General features: G+C 42.7%; 1 protein-coding gene across 1 annotated transcript in view; it reads left to right on the forward strand.

The window, feature by feature from the left end:
- Positions 1-7,512: 7,512 nt before the first annotated feature.
- GLIPR1 (GLI pathogenesis related 1) overlaps positions 7,513-23,594 on the forward strand; it is a 33,257-nt gene continuing 17,175 nt past the window's right edge. Inside the window, exons 1-2 of the mRNA XM_082665127.1 lie at positions 7,513-7,607; positions 22,541-22,814. Of these exons, the coding sequence (XP_082521253.1) occupies positions 22,623-22,814 (192 nt within the window). The 5' untranslated portion in view covers positions 7,513-7,607; positions 22,541-22,622. The remainder of the gene's footprint in view (positions 7,608-22,540; positions 22,815-23,594) is intronic.

The following is a 23,594-nucleotide window of genomic DNA, read 5'->3' on the forward strand; positions in this document are numbered from 1 at the left end:
ATTAAGAAATGCAACAAGAGGAGGTGAACCCTCAGTAAATGTTTTCCTCTGAAACATATCTATGCTAAAGAAAGTGTTTAGAAATATTTATAGAAATACAAGTGCAGCTATGTTTAAGAGTTTAGAAATCTTACGTTACTCAATTCTCATGTTAACATTATCTTTGAATTCACACTTTTAAAAGTGACCACTCTGTTTAAGTATGAGCAGAATTGATCCCAGTGCTTATAACGTTGTTTGGGTGCTGTTTCTTTTGCCATATCGTACAACAAATCAAAGGCAAAATTTAGAAATTCCACTGTGGCCTCCTCTTTGGACAAAATATGCCTCAAAGTCAGCTAAAGTTAGGAGATGATAATCTAAAATCCGGCATAGAAAGGGAGAGAAAACGGGAAGCACTCAAATACGCATATTGACAAGACACTCTCCCTGACCAAACTCTTTAGTCAGACCTCTCTAAACCCTGTTCCTGACTAGGCTTTGACTTTGCATTCTTATCCCCATCCTTGCCAAATGTGCATAGCCCAGTTTTAGCAAGAATCCTGCCAAATCAGTTTAGAGAAAATCTCCCCCACTCTTCAGATCTGATCACTCTAAATAGCTCATCAAATATCTCCTCCCCCACCCTTGCCACCTGATTACTCTCTGCTACTAGTCATTTTCCATCCACCAAATCTTTCCTCCCCAACCCTGTTCCTTGGCTATCAATCTTGGCTGCCTTGTATTCTGAATTGAGCTCAGTTCTAAACCGAAGTCTCTTCAGGGAAGCAACCTAAATGTCCATCAACAGATGAACGGATAAAGAAGATGTGGTACATATATACAACGGAATATTACTCAGCCATTAAAAAGAATGAAATAATGCCATTTGCAGCAACATGGATGGATCTAGAGATTGTCATACTGAGTGAAATGTCAGGAAGAGAAAGACAAATACTGTATGATATCACTTATATGGAGAATCTTAAAATGATGCGAATGAACTTATTTACAAAACAGAAACAGACTCACAGGCTTAGAGAATGAACTTATGGTTACCAGGGGGGAAGGGTGGGGGGAAGGGATAGTTAGGGAGTTTGGGATTGACAAGTACACACTGCTATATTTAAAATGGATAACCAACAAGGACCTACAGTATAGCACAGGGAACTCTGCTCAGTGTTATGTAACAACCTAAATGGGAAAAGATTTTGAAAAAGAAAAGATACAAGTATATGTTTAAAAAAAAAAATTGTTCCACCTCCAATAATAAAGGGTAAATTAAAACAAAAGGAAAAAAAGAATTTCCCCTATTGCAATAGTTTCTGAATTAAATCTATCTTTACTGCTTTAACTAGTGTCTGGCTCTGGTTCTCTTTGACAATATGCATGAACAGGTACATATATACACATAGTTCTGATGTTAAAGATAATATATGGTCTCAATGTCCATATGATGATGATGGAAGTATAAATTAGTACAAGTTCTGTGAGGGTAATTGGACATTCTGTATCTGAAATCTTTATAACACTCATACCTTGTTACTCAGTAATTCTATTTCTAGGAATCAATCCTACGATATATGCCTTATATATACAGATATCCACAGCAGCATTGTTTATAATAAAGAAAAATTGGAAAGAATCTGAATATCCAACAATAATTTGCTATGTAAGTTATGAGGCACTCATAGCAGTTTGAGGAAACATTGTGCAGCCCTCAAAATGTTTGTGAAAAGTCATAATAACAAAAAACATACTTATGAAATGGTGGTAAGTAGAGAAAAAAGCAAGATACTAAATTGCATAAAATTATGCCCTCATTTAACAAATTTCTGCATGTGTATTATATAGATATTGAAAACATACATATGTATGTGAATGTATATATATGAACGTACAACACTGAAAGAAGTACACCAAAATGTTAAAAGGTGGGGAGGGTCTCCTGAGGTGGACTGATAGATTTGTTTTTTCCTCCTCAAAAAGTCAGGATTCTTGGGACTTCCCTGGTGGTCCAGTGGTTAGGACTGCACTTTCACTGCCAAGGGCCCAGGTTCAATCCCTGGTTGGGGAACTAAGATCCCGCAAGCCACTGGGTGTGACAAAAAATAAAGAAGTCAGGATTCTTAGCTGCAAACAAAAGAAGCCACTCTGGCAAAATTAAGCAGAAAAATCATTTATTAAAACAAATAAGGTAGCTGACAGAATGATTGAGGGGGCTGGAGAAACAATCCGCAGACTCAGCTTCCTAAAGCAATGCCCAGGTCTGGTTGATAAGAAAACCATCATCACCGCTGATGCTATGTAAGAAATGCCAGCAACAGGACGTTTCTACAACTGGCTGTCAGCAATTCTAGAAAGCTACTCTTAAACTGCAAACCCCAGAAGCTGTACGTGTCTGATGCCACCCATCCAGCAAAAATGGAAAAAACACTGAGGCTATTTCCTCATGTTGCCCATCTCCAAGTGATCAGAGGATTGACATAACTGACTTATACTGTAAAAGGATAATTCTGACTGCTGGGAGGAGAATATAATGTAGGGGACAGGGGAGGAAGCGAGAAGACTGCTTAGGAGGTCATTGTGATAATCCAGGTGACAGGTGAAGATGGATTGGTAAAAGGGGAATGGTGAGGAGTGGTTGAATTCTGGACATATTTCAAGGGTGACTCCTAGATGTTGGCCTGAGAATTTGGAAGACTGGGCTGTAATGTACTGAGATGGGAAAGATCATAGGTGGAGATTGTAACCAAGCAATGGGCTGGTGTGCCCGCAGCGCAGAAAGCCAAACTCTGACAGCAGGTGATTGGAGCAAAGTAAGGGTTTATTGCAGGGCGATTTTGCAAAGCTTTGTGGTCTTATTTTAGGCAGTTGTGAGCAAGAGACAGTGAGGTGTGTGTTACTAATCTAACTTGATATGGTTGGCTCTGCTTGAGAAGAAAACTCCGTTGTCTCAAGAGGAAGCAGTCTACACTGATATCAGCTACTTCTCCTCCTCATCAATGTGATCTGAACGTCTCCAGCATTTGTACCAGAGCAGATGTCAGGTGTAGACTTCTTCAGCTGTGACATGTGTACCTAAGGCTCAAGCCACCAGGCAAGCCCTCCTCTTAATCATAGATCCTAATCAGTATATGCCTAGATACTTGTCCCAGACCCCAGCTACTGATTGTTCTAAAGATTAGGGATAGCTTATCAAAGGGACAGACAGGGCTTCCCTGGTGGCGCAGTGGTTGAGAGTCCACCTGCCGCGGCAGGGGACACGGGTTCGTTCCCTGGTCCAGGAAGATCCCACATGCCGCGGAGCGGCTAGGCCCGTGAGCCATGGCCGCTGAGCCTGCGCGTCCGGAGCCTGTGCTCCGCAATGGGAGAGGCCACAACAGTGAGAGGCCCGCGTACCGCAAAAAAACCAAAACAACACAAAGGGACAGACAGTTAAGGGCACGCTCCTCTGCTGTTTTCCCTGGTAACCAAAGAGCTAACCTGAGGTCAATTCCATCTATAACTGGTAACTTCTCCCCTTTGCCCCAGTGCCCCCGCCCCTTACCCACCGCCCCGTAGCAAGGACTACTGCCCTGTCCTGCCTGCTGTCTGCCACACACAGTGGGGTGTTGCTCCAGGACCTTGCTTCAGACACGGAAGATTCCCCCCCTACCCACTAAACCATTGACGTCTCTGTCGCTGACTCTGTAAGAGGGAAGAAACTTTGTATTCTGTTTCAAGTTAATCACTAAAAGGATGTTGCCTGTAAGCTTAAATTATACATAAGGGTCCATCTCCCCGGGAACTCGCCTCCCAGGTAATGAGCATTAAGCTAAAATACCTTTGTTTAGCTCACAGAAAACATCCTGACCAGGCCCACCTGTGAATGACAGCCGGCGGGAAGAAATTAACACAACCCCCCCAGAGGCTGATGGGAACCAGGAAATACGGGACTTACTTCCTCCCCTTTTAGTATAAAAGAAGCTTGAATTCTCACTCAGGCAAGATGGTTCTTTGAGGTGGGAGCTCGCCATCTTCTTGGTCAGCCGACTTCCCAGATAAAGTCGGCATTCCTTGCCCTAACAATTCCTCTCGATTTATTGGCCTGTCACGTGGCGAGCAGTACAAGCTTGGACTACGAAACAAATTGTGGCACAGCCAGCCAGGATCCTTGCTACTCTTGGCTAGCCGGCCTGATTGGGGAATTTTCGGGTAAGGCCCTAGCAGCTGCGGGATCACTTGTCCTGAGGATCTTTCCTTCAAAATTCCCCAAAGCCAGAAACTAACACAACATTGTAAAGCAATTATACTCCAATAAAGATATTAAAAAAAAAAAAATTCCCCAAAGCAGCACCGGCTGCCCCGGTGCTTGGCATTTGGAACAAGGAATCAACACTTGGGAGCAGCTGATAGGCTCCATGCAGCAGGGTAAGTCCGTCCAGTGTGTACAGCTGGAAACTTTATTTCCTCTCTATCTGGGGCTTTTTCTCCGGAATAAGCGAATCTGTTTTGTATTTGAGTAGGGTACCTGTTGGAGAGAGAGTTTTTGGACTTTTACCGGATTTGTGAACTGGTTCATTTATTTGGATACTAGCATTTGTGTGTGCAGTTTGTGTTTTGTTTGTCTTGAATTTCTGTTTTTAAAAATGGGGAATGGGGCTTCCCTGGTGGCGCAGTGGTTGAGAGTCCGCCTGCCGATGCAGGGAACACGGGTTCTTGCTCCGGTCCGGGAAGATCCCACATGCCTTAGAGCGGCTGGGCCCGTGAGCCATGGCCGCTGGGCCTGCGCGTCCGGGGCCTGTGCTCCACAACGGGAGAGGCCACAACAGTGAGAGGCCCGCGTACCGCAAAAAAAAAAAAAAAAAAAAAGGGGGAATGTTTCAACTATCCCTAAAGAAATTCTCTGTGGTACATTTTGGATAAGTGATCTGATTAGAGCTGTGAACTCACGGGTGAGAGGAAGATGCTATTTTATTGTAACAGTGTGTGACCACAGTACCTGTTAGGATCTCCACAAAGGGGTGTAGGCAGGGTTATCTTGGGACCCTGTGCACCGTGTACTGCTACTGTTGCTGTGTTAATTATGTTGTTTATGGTCTCCTGTGTCATTGGTATGTGTAAAACCCCAAGACCAAACTTGAGGGTTTATGTAGGATTTTCTGTTTGCCCTTTGGGTTTTTCATTTTGTTTAGTACTGTTTCTCCATTTACACCTGATCTTGGGTGGCCTCGGCCTGCAGCGGCTTGAAGGAGGGTTTCGGTTCCCGGCCAGTGATTGAGGTCGGGACACAGCAATGAGAGTACCAAATCCTAGCCACTAGACCAGGGGTCAGTGACAAGGCCCTGGCCCTATCGCTTTAAAGAAAAAGAATTCCCACAAAGACGGCAAGTAGTGAAAGAAATAAAGTATTTATTAGGAGAAAAAAGAAGTACAGTACATGTGGATAGACACACGGGCGGGCTCAGAATCGCACCCTCCCTCATGGCAATTTGAATCACTTTTATGGGGCATTTCTTCCAGGTTTCCTTTGGCCAATCATTTTGATTTGCCTGGTTCAAAGTCTGTATTTGGTATAGCTCAGGATTTTCCCATGTGTGCGCGCGCAGCTCTTAGCCAAGATGGATTCTACCGAAGAGGCCTAAGGGTAGGTTTGGCAACTTGGCATCACTCCCCTTTGGGCCTCCAGGGAGCCTTTCTGCACATGTGTAGTCGGGGAGGTCTCCTGACTTTGAAAATGAAGAATATGTGGTCTCTTATATTCTATCTGGGCAGGGCCCAGCTTCCACTCTCAATTGCCCTGTTATTCTGGTCTGGGAGTATGGAAATCTATTTGCCCTGAGGGCCCATCTGTCTCCTGCCTCACACCCAAATCAGCTTTGTGATATTTAAAACTTTTACTGATGTCAAATGGAGGAAAAGAACAGGAAAAAAAAAACACCTTTCCTTGTTGAAGAGTGGGACATTTCCAGGAAGAAAAAGTTTCCACTTGGTTCCTAAAATCAGCAAAAGCTACAAATAGAAATAGACGTGTCTTTTCCGTAAATATTAGTAAAAAGGGCTTAGCCATCTAAACAGGTGAGCTTGATTTCTCATCTGCCAGAAACCCAATTTGAATCCAGTCTATTTTGTAACTGAGTTTTACGTTGTATCTGATTCATGGCTGAAATTTTGGAATGGGAGCTATGAGGTCTGTGTTTGTATGTGTGTTATAGATGTGTGGCATTACCGATATTAATTTGTAAAAGAGCTCTGCTTGATTGACTTAAAGGAAATTAAGTGCTTATATAAATGCTCAAAATATAAAACTGACCAGAATAAATTTTGGGTTCATGTGATCTCGGAAACATTCAGTATTGAATTAATATCTAGTATTAAAGTTAGCTTGAGCTTGTTGGTTTGATTAATACAGACCTATCTTTAGGGTTATCAACATTAAGTATAATACTTTTATTGTACCCAGGTTTACTAGAAATCAAATAAGACCTTATTATTCCTGTTACAAAGTTTGTCAGCAAGAAAAAGAACAATACGACAAAGCTTTTAAGTAAATAGAGGTAAATGAGGTAGAAGTTTTAGGTGAACTCTATAGGAATAATTATGTTTTGGGAATGTCTATCTATAATAGTCTCTCCAGATTTTTGTAACTTTAAACTAAGTTAAAAGAGAATTCATTGACTATCTGGGTCATTTCAAATAGGACAAAATATTAGAACATAAGTTTATCAATCAGGAAATGCTGGTATGACAGTTTACAATTACTTGCATCTTGGTTTTCACTAGAGATTAAGGTTTTAAGGTTAAGAATTATAAGGGAAACATTTCAGTATGAAGAAATGTAGGATGTTTGTTTTCAGCAAAGAAGGAATGAGGAATTGAGACAGGAGGGAAGAGGACAGAGCACAACCTTTGGAAGAATGACATAGCCCGAGAACATGACATAAACTGATTAGAAACAAATGGGTCCAAGATGGCGGACAAGTTGACTTCCACGAGACCTTGAGCCTCAGTTTGGCTCATTGTAACACATCAGCGAGCTAAATGATACACCCACAGGCACCATGACAGTTCTAAGCCTGACCCTAAAGGTCAAAAAGTGAGCGGTGGCCCAATTTCAGGAAATCCCCACCCCTTCCCCAGAATAGCTGGAATATTCCTCCCGCACATTAGCCTATGAAATTACCCACCCCTATAAAAACTGACAACTCCATACCCTGCTGCCTTTCTCCCCTTCTGTGGTGGCCCACACTCTTGTCTGTGGAGTGTGTTTCTCTCTAAATAAATCCACTTCTTACCTATCACTTTGTTTCTCACTGAATTCTTTTTGCGATGAGACATCAAGAACCTGATGTTTCATTAAGTCCTGAAACCAGGTGTGTGATCTCAGTTGGAAGATTGGGTTTTGGCTGGACTCGAGTCCTGGCCGCTTGGGTTCAAGTTCCAGTCTGGGTTCAAGTTCCAGTCTGACGTGCATGGTTTCAGCATGACAATACATTTTGTTAAAGGGAAAAAGGCGATTCTGTCCTAGAGCTGGTTGTTTCTAAATGGAGAAGAAAGGAACAGATGAATAAGGATACAGAAAGTTGTGGAACGCTTGTGGAGGAGGAACGCTGGAAGAGTTTTGTGCATTGTCAGGATTGGCTAAGGTAACACTGAACTTAAGAAATAGAATTTTAAAGGTAAAGTGGTACAAAACCTGAATTTGGTTCTCTAAGAGGACAAAGGTTTCTTGAAATATTGAACTTATGGTAACTGAGTTTCTTTAAGTGATCTGTATTTGCCATTGAGATCTTTTATTATCACTGGTTAAAATTTTTGATATTTTTGACAAGCTTCCCAAAGATCAAATTCTAAATGAAGCTCACTTGACCTCTAGTTAACTTTTGAGATTTTCCAAAGGGTTCCTGGAACACTTCAAATTATTTGGATTCTTTCAATCTCAGTGAGAGGAATATTAAACTAACTAGGCTTACTTGGTATGTTAAATTACGTGGGAAGCACTGTCAAATAAATGGTGATAAAACGTCTTAGATTATATCATGGGTAAACACTTAATATGCGCATTCTGGAAATTATATGGAACTTCTAAAGTCCTGGAATATCCTGGTAAATGATATCACTAATACTTTTAGTAATTATCTTAAACTGTGTCACAGCAGTAACCAATTTTCTTTTCAATTGCATTGTAATCCCGGCTGGTTGATGCCAAAGCAAAAAGGCATCCCTTTAATGGTTAGAGATGATCAACTGCTATTTATGGTTTTACAGTGGCTTTTGAATGACTATAGCGATTTTGTACAGAAGCGGGGAAGAATGATGAAATCTTTTATGTTCAAGTATTTGTGCTATTACATCAGAGAAAATGAAGGGAATCAGAGTGAGAATATGTTGCTTCAAACCTAACTCCACTGACTGAGCTCATGACTTCCCCCCTTCTAAGGATCAATTAGAAAATCCTGTGTTGACATAGAGAACTGACTTGTAGTTGCCAAGGGAGGGGTGTGGAGGAGGGATAGATTCGGAGTTTGAGATTAGCAGATGCAAACTATCATATATAGAAAGGATAAACAGGGTCCTACTGTATAGCAAAGGGAACAACAGTCAATATCCTGCAATTAACCATAATGGAAAAGAATATGAAAAAAAGTTATACATAACTGAATCACTTAGATGTACAGCAGAAATTAACACAAAATTGTAAATCAACTATACTTCAGTAAACTTAAAAAAAGGAACAGATTGCCCTAGGCCACATTGCCCTAGACCAAAACAGATTGCCCTAGGCCAAAACGTAAGAAAAACAGTAAAAGACTCTCAGTAGAAAGAGGAGGAACATGATGAACAAAGAAGCCCAGGGGCTCCCTTGGACTTGAGGCATCTAATTCCCCACAGGAGTCCCATTTAAAAATTGACAGTAGGGAATGAGCTGATTAACTTTCTGATGGACCTCACCCTGAAGCTTTCCACCAGAACAGCTTGACATCACAGTCTAAAAATAATAAAAAGACTGCCGTCAGACCTCCCTAGATGGGGACTCAAAACAGAGGAACCTGCCACACCGAGGACGGGAAAATAGACTTTACTCAAATACCCTGAACTGCAGGAAATTCCTGATAACCTGCTAGTGTTTATGGATACTTTTTCAGGATGGGTGGAAGCATATCCCACCTGGACAGAAGTCTCTGAAGTGGTTAAAGCCCTCCTAAGGGAAATTATCCCCGGATTTGGGTTGAGGCATTAAAACTACTTTCATCCTGCAGACCACAGTCAACAGGAAAAACCAAGGAAGTGAATCATACATTAAAAAGGAACATCTCTAAAATATGTCGAGACTAATTTAACCTGGGATAAGGCCTTGCCAGTCGCCCTGATACAGATCGGTGGCACCCAGAAGCAGGTTTAAATTAAGCCCCTTTGAAATATTGTATGGTAGGCCATTTCCAGGTGTCTGCCCAGGCGAGAGAATCTATAAATGCTCTAAGAGACCCAGCAGTTGCCAATTACATTAAAACTTTGGGGGGTTTCCCTGGTGGCGCAGTGGTTGAGAGTCCGCCTGCCGATGCAGGGGACACGGGTTTGTGCCCCGGTCCGGGAGGATCCCACATGCCGCGGAGCGGCTGGGCCCGTGATCCATGGCCACTGAGCCTGCGCGTCCAGAGCCTGTGCTCAGCTACGCGAGAGGCCACAACAGTGAGAAGCCCACGTACCGCAAAAAAAAAAAAAGAAAAAAAAAAAAAGAAAAAAAAACTTTGGGCAGTATACTAACCTCTTCATGAGTTTGCCCCCAACAGGCCTGCCTATCCAGTTGAAATAGATGGTAGTTTCATTGTAGCTGGAAAAGAGTCAACCTACCTATTTATGTCCAAATAAATAGCACGGGAATTTAGTATATGTATTGGGAACTGGAACAAAAACTCCAAGTTCAATTACAAATTAGACAACAAAGTGCTAAGGGGTTTCATCAGGTTCAAATAGTTGCAGATAAAAGAGGCCTGACTAGGGCTTCCCTGGTGGCGCAGAGGTTGAGAGTCCGCTTGCCGATGCAGGGGACATGGGTTCGTGCCCCGGTCCGGGAGGATCCCACATGCTGCGAAGCGGCTGGGCCCGTGAGCCCTGGCCTCTGGGCCTCGGCGTCTGGAGCCTGTGCTCCTCAACGGGAGAGGCCTGAGTATTGCAAAAAAAAAAAAAGGGAAGTCTTCATCCCTTTCCCCACAAGACTGTGCAAGGGATATTGACAGTAGGGTACTGTAATAGGGAAGAGGCTTTTGTATTTCAAGTTAATCACTAAAGGGATGTTGCCTGTCAGCTTAAGTTATACATAAGGGTCCATCTCCCGGGGAACTCTGCGTCCCAGGTGATGAGCATTAAGCTAAAATACCTTTGTTTAGCTCACAGAAAACATCCTGACCAGGCCCACCTGTGAGTGACAGCCGGAGGGAAGAAATTAACACAACTCCCCCAGAGGTTGATGGGAACCAGGAAATGCTGGTCTTCACTCCCTCCACTTTTAGTATAAAAGAAGCCTGAATTTTAACTCAGGCAAGATGGTTCTTTGGGACACGAGCCCAACATCTTGGTCTGGTGGCTTTCCAAATAAAGTCACTATTGCTTGTCCCAACAACTTGTCTCTTTTTTTTTTTTTGCGGTACGCGGGCCTCTCACTGTTGTGGCCTCTCCCGTAGCGGAGCACAGGCTCCGGACGCGCAGGCTCAGCGGCCATGGCTCACGCGCCCAGCCGCTCCGCGGCCTCTTCCCAGGCCGGGGCACAAACCCGTGTCCCCTGCATCAGCAGGTGGACTCTCAACAACTGGGCCACCAGTGAAGCCCAACAACTTATCTTTTTTTTTTTTTTAACATCTTTATTGGGGTATAATTGCTTTACAATGGTGTGTTAGTTTCTGCTTTATAACAAAGTGAATCAGTTATACATATACATATGTTCCCATATCTCTTCCTTCTTGCGTCTCCCTCCCCCCCACCCTCCCTATCCCACCCCTCTAGGTGGTCACAAAGCACCGAGCTGATCTCCCTGTGCTATGCGGCTGCTTCCCACTAGCTATCTACCTTACGTTTGGTACTGCATGTATGTCCATGCCTCTCTCTTCGCTTTGTCACAGCTCACCCTTCCCCCTCCCCATATCCTCAAGTCCGTTCTCTAGTAGGTCTGTGTCTTTATTCCTGTCTTACCCCTAGGTTCTTCATGACATTTTCTTTTTCTTAAATTCCATATATATGTGTTAGCATACGGAATTTGTCTTTTTCTTTCTGACTTACTTCACTCTGGATGACAGACTCTAAGTCTGTCCACCTCATTACAAATAGCTCAATTTCGTTTCTTTTTATTGCTGAGTAATATTCCATTGTATGTATGTGCCACATCTTCTTTATCCATTCATCTGGTGATGGGCACTTAGACAATTTGTCTCTTGATTTATTAGCCGGTCAGAGGGTGAGCAGTACAAGCTTGGACTGGGTAACATCTCTGAGCTCTTTATTTGATCTTGAGGCTGGGCAAGTATAGGACTTGCAGGCCTGAGGGATGCAGCCCAATAGATGATAACTGGCATTAGGACTGATAATATTATATCAGGACATATCAGATTTTCAGGAATTTCCAAAACACTTATATACCTATATAAACACAACGTAATCCTAGATCGCGTTAGCTTAGTTTCTGTTATTTTAATTTATATAAGTACTTTTAAAGCCAATTAGAGCTCTTCTATAAATTAATCTTAGCAATACCATCCAGTGGTAGATATATATCTCACATCTACTGTCTCTCTAAACACACATGAACATACAGACAGGTGCAAAGACCTTATAGACTTGTTCTGAAATTTCAGCCATGAGATAGGTACAATCATGTAAAGCTCATTAGTTATAAAAGTTGAATCTAAGTTTTTCTGTTAGATGGAGCAAGTTAAGGTTACCTGGTTAAAGCCTTTCAATATGTATCTGTGGAGAAGCACTTAAAAGATTTTTCTATTTGCCCAAGTTTCAAATTACCTTTTCCCCTTTTGTTTTCCTTCTAACAAGAATTACTTCCTTTAAGTTTATAGAATATTTATATCTCAAAGCACAGGGAAGGAATGCAAGTTCCTCCAAGAAGGACTTTGGTTTCCCAAGGCTAATATTTACAGACCTCTGAGGGATGGGGGTGGGTGGTTGGGATTGGTAAAGGAATAAGTGAACTTTGAACTGTCTCCAAAACTGCATTTCTAGTTTTACAAGAAGTTTAGAGATAAGGAATTAAGAGCAACTGTCTTTAAGCAATTGGGTTGTAACTTAAATGACACCAGAGGTTGATCCACCCAAAATCCTGTTATGAGGGTTTTAAATAGTTCTTCTTTCTCTCTGGGGACGTGGTTTCACTTTAGCTTACAGGAGGAGGCTTAAAAAAAAATCCCTTTAGGCTCTGAATATCAGTTTCCAATTTGGCCAAATTTCTGATCATAAAGTTATTAAATCCTTTCAGAGAAAAATACCGTATGCTAACACATATATAGAATCTAAAAAAAAAAAAGGTTCTGATGAACTTAGGGGCAGGAGAGGAATAAAGGCAGACTCCTAGAGAATGGACTTGAGGACACGGGGAGGGGGAAGGGTAAGCTGGGACGAAGTGAGAGTAACATTGACATATATACTCTATCAAATGTAAGATAGATAGCCAGTGGGAAGAAACTGCATAGCACAGGGAGATCAGCTCGGTGCTTTTCCACCACCGAGAGGGGTGGGAGGGAGACGCAAGAGGGAGGGGATATGGGGATATACATATGCATACAGCTGATTCACTTTGTTATACAACAGAAACTAGCACAACATTGTAAAACAATTATACTCCAATGAAGATGTTAAAAAAATAAAATAAAAATAAAGTTATTAAATCTTTTCAAATATCTTGCCAGGTTTCAGCTGGAACAGACAATAAATATTTCTGGCAGTATTAAATAACTCCATGGACCCAAAAGGCATCTTAGTGTGCAAGTTACCACCTTCCCAAGATCTAGAGTCACTCCCATAGATAGCTAAAGAACCAATAGCCTGCTTGTCCCAGGCAGGCAGAACGCCAAGCCAAGCTCTTAGGACACAAAACTAGACAAGTGAGAATGCAGTAGTTGTCCCTGGGAGAGGAAGCATCAATAACCAATAGGTCTGGATTTGGAAAGAAAGGGACAACGTGAAATTTTACTTTTCTGTCTCAGCCGAGCATGACAGAGATTCAGGAGATTGTGGTAAGAATTCTTACCCTTCAACTGGCTTCTGCCAGTTTTTCCAGGAATCCCCTCTACAGACTGGTTTCTTATTCATTTTAATTTTAACTTCCCTTGGCTATTTAAGAAAATAGCATAGCACTTTCCTAGGGAATCCTTTGGAGTCTTGGAGTCCCATCAGTTCTGGAAGGGGCCTAAAAGGGGGCATACCTTTAGGGGTGGATTATGAAGGCATTTGAATTGATGTTGACAAATCATCATAGGCCCTTGAAGGGCAGCCTCTTTTCTAGTGTCCCAGTTGATTACAACTAAAACAACAGTCCCTAGGCCAGTGTTTTAATTCAGGGCTCCTAGGAATGTGCCCTGTGGGGGGCCAGGTATTTTAGTTGCTTGGCCCTGAAGCTGTTGTACCTGTAAAGCTAATGGTTTGGTGAGCTTTTACTTATGATCTCCTGTCTTTAAATCTTCATTTGTCTTCTGCAACAATCTTTTTTTTTCCCCCCATGAAGCTATTTTGGAATTTTGAAGCCTTTTGGATTCCTCTGTGTACTAATTAAAATAGGTATCCCATTCTGCTTGCTTAATTTGGGAACCCTTACTTTCAAGTGCACTTTTTAAATGATCTTGTCTAATCTGAATGTTCTGTCATGGCCATTGTAAACTAGGTTGTAACTCCCCAAGAGCTGGCAGCAATTTGGTAGGACCTGGGCTGAAAATGGAGATTAACCCACATCTCTGTCCAGCCGCCAAACTGTTTGACCCCCAACCTCATGGTTACCAAGCCAAATTCTTGGAGCTTCCACGACAAATAGTTCTTACCTATAAAATAGGTAGGTGTGCCGTAAGGTAGTGCACTTAACTCTGGATTTTAAGGAACCCATTTTTGATTTATTTAGTTAGTTAAACTTTTGGGTCTCTCAGCATCAAACTAACATCTAAAAAGTGTGCTGCTGAGTTGGAAATTGTGTGATGTTTCACAGTGTACCTTCTCGCACAGAAATTTTTTAGAGGTTGGCGGGTGACCTAGAGTGTCAATCTAACCCATTCTGTGACCAACTTACCCTACACAGGAGTTTTCAGGTTAAGTGGTGAGTGCTGTAACAGTTCTTAAATGCTCAATGCATGCCAACCATTTTTGCAGCTTTTTGTGACTCTCAAGTTTCTCCCATTATCAACTAGACTTTGCTGGACTTAGTCCAGTTCAAGTGGGACCCAGTCCAACCTCAGACTCAGTTTGGTTTTTAAGTTGGACCCAGTCAACTCTGGCCAGTAACCACCATGGAATCTGGGGATTGGGAGACAAAACCAAGGTCAGAGTTTCCAACCAAATAGGGAATTGCAGAAAACCAGTTAGATGGGGAGCTCCATGCAAAGAGAGTAGAGCTTAAAACCAAAAGGAACTTACCAATGGCCCTCGAAAATAACAGGAAAGACAGTGAACTCAAAGGTTGTATGGGGTACCACACCTGTGTTTCTCTTTGTCCCTAAATGCCATCAGAAGATAACTTTGGATCCCACTGTCACTGCCACCAAATCTGTTAAGTAACAAAAATTCAGCTGAGTAAACGTGAAGGTCTAACTGGCTTAATCCAAGAATTCATGAATTGGGCAGCAACCCATCTAACAGAGAGAAGCTCAGAGGAGCTGTACAAAAGGGAAAGCTCATCTTCTTTTGGCTGATGGAAAAGGGGCTTTGTGGCAGATGACTTCATTGGCACTGACCAGAAAATTCCAGACTGAGCAATTAAGAGTACATTTCTGGGGGAGGTTCTAACTGCAGTTAGGTTAGGTATTAAGTCTTCGTGAGCTCAACATAAGTGACTCCATTTTGGGCCTATGGTTTCTTTTCTTAACAATTACACAGATCCCATGGTTCTCTGAAATAAAAATTTCAGTTTATTTTCTAATTATAAAAGATAGTATATGCTTATTGTAAAAAACCAAAAAATGTAAACACAGAAAGGAATAAAAAAGTGCCACTATTCAGAGATAAACCCTGAAAACAAATCTTTCTTAACACACACATACTTTTCAAGGAGATCATGGTGAAGACCCAAGATAAGAAAAGGAAAGACTTGGCAAAGTTGTGAGCCTGTTGAAACAGCAAAAGTTCCTGTTGTTCTGAGCAAATGACTTCTTTGGGCTTTTGTTGTGGGAATGTAGTATGAATTAAGAAATTTGAGGGTTGTAGCTTTGAGGAGCTAAATTGCTCTGCATAATCATGTAAAAATTGGTCTCAGTAATAGCAGACTCCATTTTGCTTATTTTTGGAAATTAGAGAAAAGTAATTAGTTTATTTCATCACCAAGATAATATTGCTCATTCTTGGGAGTTGTACATGTACAATGTGGTTTGCTCAAGCAACCACAAAACATCACTGAATTTCCTTGCTTGCAAGTTCTCACCTCTCTTGTTCTTGTGTTCAAAACCCAGGCAATCTAGTTCAGAGACCCAGAACAAGATGGAAAGCAGGTTTCAGGCCTGGTTACCAACTCAAGCTGGAGGAAGGTCTAACTGTTGATTGTCACTCCCTTGATCAAGGTTGCCTCTGAACCCCACACAAGGAGATGCTTACCCTAGGTCAATATAATGGAAAGGAATGCTGGTATAAATTAGGCAGCCTGGACATATTGAAATTATAATATATGAGTACCTTGTGAGGTGATTTTCTGTGCATGTGTGTGGCAACAATAATTCCACCTTAGGTTTCTGTAATGTTTCTTTATTTTTTAAGAGTTGCCATTAGATATTAATACCTCCCCCACCCCATTCCATTCTCCATATCTCTTGATTTTCTAAAACACTGGTGTTTTCTAAAACCAGATTACACCCCACCTATAGCCCTATAGCTAAAAATCTCTCCTGTAATTTCCCAGCAGTTTTGTGATAAAATCCAAATCACTGGCAGAATCCAGAAGTCCTCCTTAATCTGAGTCTTACAGCTCTTCCTGATTGGCATAAAAGCACCATTTGGATTCTAAATTCCATGAGGCCAGGTACCATGTTTCCTACCAGACATAAGCAATACTTGAAGTCATCTTTATAGAGAGAATGTGAACTGGCTCTTCTCTATCCTTGCCATGACATCATGTTTCCAACTTCACAACTAGAAATCCAGTTCCTATCCCCCCAATTTCCTTCATCTCTCCATCCCTTTTTCATTTGATCAACACCAACCCAGCTCAGTGAAGACCTCACTGCTATATGTAGGAAGCCATCTCTACTTTTCCCAGAATGGGTTAAGCATCCTCACCTGTGAGTCCTTAGCCCTTGTTCTCCTCTACCCTGGTCTTCAATTCTCCCCGTCTTTGTCATCACCAGCTCACAGCTCTTACCACTGTGGGCTTGTTGAAGGCAGTGACTATGTTTTTATCTTGTATTACTAACTTGAATACACAGAGCAGGAATTTAGTTGTGTTGAATTAATATGTTAGCTAGTTCATTTGATCCTCCCAAACCCTCTCTGATTAAGAAGGTATAACAGAAAAGGTCCTCTTAGTCTCTTTCAGTGAACAGGCAGGATTAGAGAGTTGGATAATTCATCCGAAGTTTTACAGCTAGTTAGCAACAGAGCTTAAACTGAAATCTGAAATTGAGACCAGTATTCTTTGTACTGTTCTCTCTTTGCCCCCCCCTTTCTCACGGGCACGCTCTGTCACCCCCTTCCACACACATATATTACACACATGCATCTGTGGGGAGGGGAAAGTTACCCCCTTCCCCTCTTGATTCTTTTTGGCTGGTCATATAACTAAAATGGCAAAAAGCAGATTAAAAGGAGAAAATCAAGTTTAACATGTACATATGGGGAATTCACATAAGCATGAGAAATTACAAAGGTAGTAAGGCAAGATGAGGTATATATGTCCTGGACCAAGGAGAAAGGAGGTGGAGGTTTGGGACTTCTAGGGGAAGTAAGGTAATCCACAAGAAGATGGAAAGAGTTAATGCTTGGTAGACAAGTGTTTGCTGGGACATCTAGAGATAGTGGGACTCAAAGAAGACTGACCCACCAGGCCTTGCCAGGTTCTTTCCTGTCTACCACACCTAGTTTATATTATACTATAGTTAGCTATGGTGATAGCCCCTTCTTGCAGCGGGCCTTCTACCTTATCTTAGTGGCAACAATAATTCCACCTTAGGTTTCTGTAATGTTTCTTTACTTTTTTTTTTGCATCTTTATTGGAGTATAATTGCTTTACAATGGTGTGTTAGTTTCTGCTTTATAACAAAGTGAATCAGTTATACATATACATATGTCCCCATATTTCTTCCCTCTTGCGTCTCCCTATCCCACCCCTCCAGGCGGTAACAAAGCACCAAGCGGATCTCCCTGTGCTATGCGGCTGCTTCCCACTAGCTATCTACCTTAAGTTTGGTAGTGTATATATGTCCATGCCACTCTCTCACTTTATCACAGCTTACCCTTCTCCCTCCCCATATCCTCAAGTCCATTCTCTAGTAGGTCTGTGTCTTTATTTCTGTCTTACCCCTAGGTTCTTCATGACATTTTTTTTTCTTAAATTCCATATATATGTGTTAGCATACGGTATTTATCTTTCTCTCTTTACTTTTTAAGAGTTGCCATTAGATATTAATACCTCCCCCTTTTTTTAAATTTCATTTCCCATCTTCAAGCAGTTTGGTTTGTGTGTGTGTGTGTGTGTGTTTTATCTATCTATCTATCTATTTATTTATTTATTTTTGGCTGTGTTGGGTCTTCGTTTCTGTGCGAGGGCTTTCTCTAGTTGCGGCGAGCGGGGTCCACTCTTCATCGCCGTGCGCGGGCCTCTCACTGTCGCGGCCTCTCTTGCTGCGGAGCACAGGCTCCAGAAGCGCAGGCTCAGTAGCTGTGGCTCACGGGCCCAGCCGCTCCACGGCATGTGGGATCCTCCCAGACCAGGGCCCGAACCCGTGTCCCCTGCACCGGCAGGCAGACTCTCAACCACTGCGCCACCAGGGAAGCCCTAAGCTATTAACTTCTGATTGGAGTATTTTCAGGGTTTGCACAGCAGTATTGAACTCTTCTTCCATTACTGCAGAGAGATTCCTTTTTCCGATTCATAATCTTTAAAGCTTGGCAATAAGACCCTCAGTGCTGAAAAGACATTGGGACTGGGATACGCAGCAGATTCCCTGTGATTTCTCGGCAAGCATGTCTATGTGGCACAACTTTATGAACAAAGGAACTCATGTTTGTAATTTGGCTGGTATTTAGGGTGGAGTATTTGGTGACAGAAGGAGACTGGTATCCAAATCCACATGGTCCTGACCATTTAGTCAGGAACCCTTTATACATTGGTTGTCACACAAAATAAAAAGACTAGAGTGGTTTACAGACAAGGTTAGAATGGAAGCTGTAATTCCCAGGGGTATTCCATGACTTTTGCCAGTGGTGCTGTAGTGTCCAAACGCCTCCATTCTCCATGCGCTCCTGTCGACATGTGAGAGTGAAACAGATTGCAAAATAGCTGATATAGGAGGTCGGTTGTCTGGTTTTGGCAGCTGTAAAGCTTATTTCTGTCACCTAACCAAAGTAAGTCCAGATTTTTGATCCACCCGTATATAGTTTGTGGTTTGGGGCAGCTTGATCATGGGGGCAGCTGCAATATCCTGACTTGTACGAGGGTGACCTCTGAGACATCCGGAACATGTGGTGATTTGGCAGACATTTGTTCCCAAAATGGTGGTGCTAGAGTCATTTGCAGTTTCCTTGCGAGGTTTAAAGATGTCACCTATGGAATCAAACCACAGAATTTGATTTGCAATATTGTCCTGGTATGTCACCCAAGAAAGGTCCAGTGTCATGTTTGCTTTTAATGCAAAGGGAAAATTTTTCACCTATTTATCTGGGTAAGGGACAGTCTGTGGGCTTCTACAGATTTTTTTTCTGGGGCCCAAATGACTCACTAAAAGAAGATGCAGAGGGCTTCCCTGGTGGTGCAGTGGTTGAGAGTCCGCCTGCCGATGCAGGGGACACGGGTTCGTGCCCCAGTCCGGGAAGATCCCACATGCCGCGGGGCGGCTGGGCCAGTGAGCCATGGCCGCTGAGCCTGCGCATCCGGAGCCTGTGCTCCGCAACGGGAGAGGCCACAACAGTGAGAGGCCCGCGTATCACAAAAAAAAGAAGATGCAGAGTGATGATTTTCTTGTCATGGATATCATACCCTGCCGCTCATCCATCTTACGTACTTAGCCCACCACGTCCACATCAGCAGGAACCCAGACTCGGTCAGGCTCTTTTGCACTATCCACATGTTGACATAATCAACACTCAGGCTGAGTTAGCGTGGCCAGGGTTTGGTAAGTTAGCATAAGGGGGTAAGGGAGGGTTAGTAAGAACAAAACACAGGTTGAAAACGAGCCCAGAGTGGAGACTTAGAGGAGAAATAAGATAGAGACAAGTGCTCTCCAGCTAGCCTTCTAATAAATGATTAATAAATGCAGAGAAAGGATTTGTTAATAGGAAAAAGTGTTCTGTTTTTTGATGTGTGTGTATAGGGAGTCTTAAAAGTGGGGAAAGGGAGATAGGTGAAAGTGAGGCTTCTTGATCTGTGATCTTGGGAAAAGCTGTCTGCATCATGACGCTGGCTGCTTCTGGGCCTGGGAATCGGCCCTGGAAATCTTTCAAAATCACCTGGGGCATCTGTCTCCCACTTGTCTTGAGAGGGATGTTCTGGGCCTGTGTTGGCATGGCTTGCGTGGATCCAGGAGGATTTTCCTTTTGACGACAGTGTAGGTGGTTGGCAGTACCTCATTAGGTCCTTCCCAGGGAGGTGACAGCACATGTTTTCTTCTAAAGACCTTGATGTACACTTGGTCTCCTGGTCGAAAGGATGGCGAGGCTTATCAGTTGATGGAAGCCAAGCCCCTTTTACCTTCTTCATGTACATTTGTTGTTGTATCTAGCTAGTCATATCATCAGGTTGTTCACCTAAGTTCCCATAATCTTCACTTAACCCAGGAATGGAAGGTTTAGAAATACCAATGGACATTGGGTATCCAAAGACCATTTTGAAAGGGGTCAGTCCATGTCTCCTATTTGGAGTATTCTGGATCTTTATAAGGGCCAAGGGCAAAGCTTCTGGCCATTTAAGTCCAGTTTCTTGACAGATCTTTCCTAAAGTTTTTTTATGTCTAGATTTTTTACGTTCTACTTTCCCTGAGGGTTAAGGATGATATGGAGTCTGAAATTGTAATGAGTACCCTGGAGTTTTTGCAAGCAAGTGCTTTATGTTGTAAAATGAGTTCCTTGATCTGATTCAGTCCATAAAGGAATGCCAAAGTGAGGAATAACCTCAGTTATTAATGTCTTTACCACTGTTGTGGTTGAGGCACGTCTAGTCCAATAGGATTCAGTCCATCCACGAAACATGTAGACAACAGCCAAACAGTGAGAATAGCCTAAAGCGGGAGGAAATCTATAAAATTCATTTGGAGTGCCACAAAGGGGAATGTGGCCCTTGGAGGATTTCTTGGGGGTATCCCAGGTATTTCCCAGAAATTTGGGGAGATTTACAAGTAGTACACAGGGAAATACTTTGGTCAGAAATTTTATGGATGCCAGGGCAAAACCAATTGTCTTGTATTTCCTTAATTCTCCCCCATCTGCACATACATCCCACTTGATGGGATATAAGCCAAGAGGTTAAAGGGAAGGGTGCTATAGGAAGTCCATTTGGCCTGATGTATCCATCTGGTAATTGTTTAGCACCCTTTTGCACCCATTTGCCTCTTTCAGACTGCGGGGCATTTGCTTAACAGTTGATAAAATCAGTCAAGAATACAAGTAAGTTTAAAAATTCGGTAGAGAAGGAACAAGGGTGTCCATTTTGAGCTGGATTTTAGCAACTCTGTCAGCCTGATCATTTCCTAAAGATACAGCATTTCCTTGGTATGGGCTGAACAATGAACAACAGTTTTAGAAGGGAGGTGAATATCTTGTAATAAGGCAGCTGCTATATGGTCATTAGCAATAAGATTACCTGCAGAAGTTAAGAGGCCACGGGATCTGCAAATTGTGCCAACAGCAAGGCAGACTCCAGCAGCACATCTGGAATCTGTGTAAATAGCGGCAGTTTTCCCTTCTGCTAAGGTACAAGCTCTAGTAAGAGCTATGAGCTCAGCAGCTTGGGCTGATTTTCCTGTGGCATCAGAATGAGCAGCAGGCGTCCCACGAGGGGAAACTGCAGCATAACCAGTTATGTTTCCCAAGAAACTTCATTGACGGGAGCCATCACAAAATAGAAGTCAGGCTGGGTTACCTAAAGGGGTGTCTGAGAGAACCTCTCGTGGCTTTGAGACCATTTCTACGGCTGCAAGGCAATCATGTGTGATACAGCGGGGCTGTCCATCAGGGAGGGGTAGTAAAGTAGCTGGATTCAAACGGTTACAACGATGTAAGATGATGAGAAAGTCAGCTCATAGGTGGCCTGTCACCGTGTAGAGAGTTGCTGTATCCTTTGAACTTGTAGAATAGCTGACACCGCCTGGGGAACATAGAGGTGAATAGGGGAGCCTAACATGCACACTGGCTTTGTCAGTCAAGGCGGCAGCTGCAGCCACTGCACAGAAGCATGGGGCACACCTAATGCCGCAGGAGCTAACTGTCATGAGAAACATGCTACAGGGATGTATCTTGAGAAGCAGAAGATTGTCCTAGAATGCCTGCAGCAGTCCCATTATTTTCATGGCGGTATAGATGAACAGGTCTGTCAAAATTAGGTAAGCCAAGAATTTGGAGTGTGGACAAAGCTAATATTAAAGCTTCAAAGGAGATTGATTAATGCCTCTGAAGGGCCAGGAAATAGGCTCTGTGTTGTGATCTAGGAGAAGAGCAGACAGAAGTTTAGCAAAGGCTGCAAAATTAGGAATCCATTGGCAGCAGTAGCCAGCTGCCTCCAAAAGTCCACGTAACTGTTTTTTTCATTTGGGGGAGGGGAATGGACAAAATCGACTTAACCCCATCACATTCACCATTGTGAATGAATTCTAGGTCGAGCGATGATGTTAACCAGATATTCTAACCACGGTGTGCTGATGTGACTCCAAAAAAAATGTTTTTAAAAAGTATTTGGCAAGACCTTTATTGAAATAAGAGATGTTTTTGTTTAACCACCAGAACCTCAGTAAAAATTGGGACTATTATTTCTGGAGATTCCAGAACTTCCTTTGGAAACATCCCCCAACTCAAAAGAAAGTCTGATGTAACCTCATAAAAATCCATGTTGCAATAGGTGCTGTGTCACTGAGAACCACCGAAAAGACAGGGTTAAGGGCACAAAACGAGCTGCAAACCATATATGGAGAAACCCTTTTCTTCACACTTGTGATGAACTCATGTTCTGCTTTCCGTTTTCTCAAAGCTGAAGTCGACTGTGCTTTGTAAAACCGGCTCACCGACCCTCGGGACCTGCAGTGCCTCTGGATTCCAGCCTCCGGGTCTCCATGCCAGACAGTCTGAGCATGCGAGTCGCACTTGCTGTGACACCCTGGATGCTCTCTGTGGTCTCCAGTTCTTCCTCTCCAGCAAATACTTTGCCAGATATCGAAAATGAAGATTTCATCAAAGACTGTGTTCGAATGCACAACAAGTTCCGATCAGAAGTGACTCCAAAAGCCAGTGATATGCTATACATGGTAAGAAAAACATGAGGGCTTGTGGCAGAAGTCAGTCGAAAACAGCTAATGTGGATTGATTTTGGTGGTGAATCCTTGGTAATCCTGACCAGTGCTCTCGCGGTGATGAAGGTGTGCTTTAAATTCACCACCTGCGATCAAAACGAACCCAGTTTCTCTCTGCCTACTCAGTTCTTGTTATAAAGCAAGTATGTTTTACTTCTCTTTTTGGACACGTCCTTTGCACACGTCCTCAGGTGCAATTTATGTCTCTTTTTTGCCTGTTAATTTTTGTGAGGTTTTTTTGGTTTCGTTTTTTGTCTCTAAGTTGACTTTTTTTTGTTGCCGGCAGAGTACTGACTGTCTCAGGGAGGCCGCAGGGCATCTGGGGGAAAGGCTAGGATTTTGATTCAGTCAGGCTTGGGTTTGAATCCTAGGTCTGTGGCTTTGGCCTGGTTTTTAACCTTTCTGAGCTTCTTACGATAGGGGCTATCGTAGGTATGAAATTACAGAAAATATGTGAAACCAGCATGTTATTTTGCAACATAATAGACCTTCAGTGAAATGTTGTTCTGTGTCACTCACTTTGATTCTAAATTCCTCGAAACTAGATTATCATGTCTCCCACTAACGCTAGTCAAAACTTGAAGACCACAATATGATCCTCCACATACGGAGGACCTACATGTTCGTGGTCCTTCTCCATTCTGGACATCGTGCCTCACCTCCCATGCAAATTCCCACTTTGCTCACTGCGGTTACAGGGTTGGGTAACAGGCTCCATTCTTGACCCTCCTAGTG

Source organism: Grampus griseus (genome assembly GCF_964374135.1).
Source record: "Grampus griseus genome assembly, chromosome: 11".
Taxonomy (NCBI): Eukaryota; Metazoa; Chordata; class Mammalia; order Artiodactyla; family Delphinidae; genus Grampus; species Grampus griseus.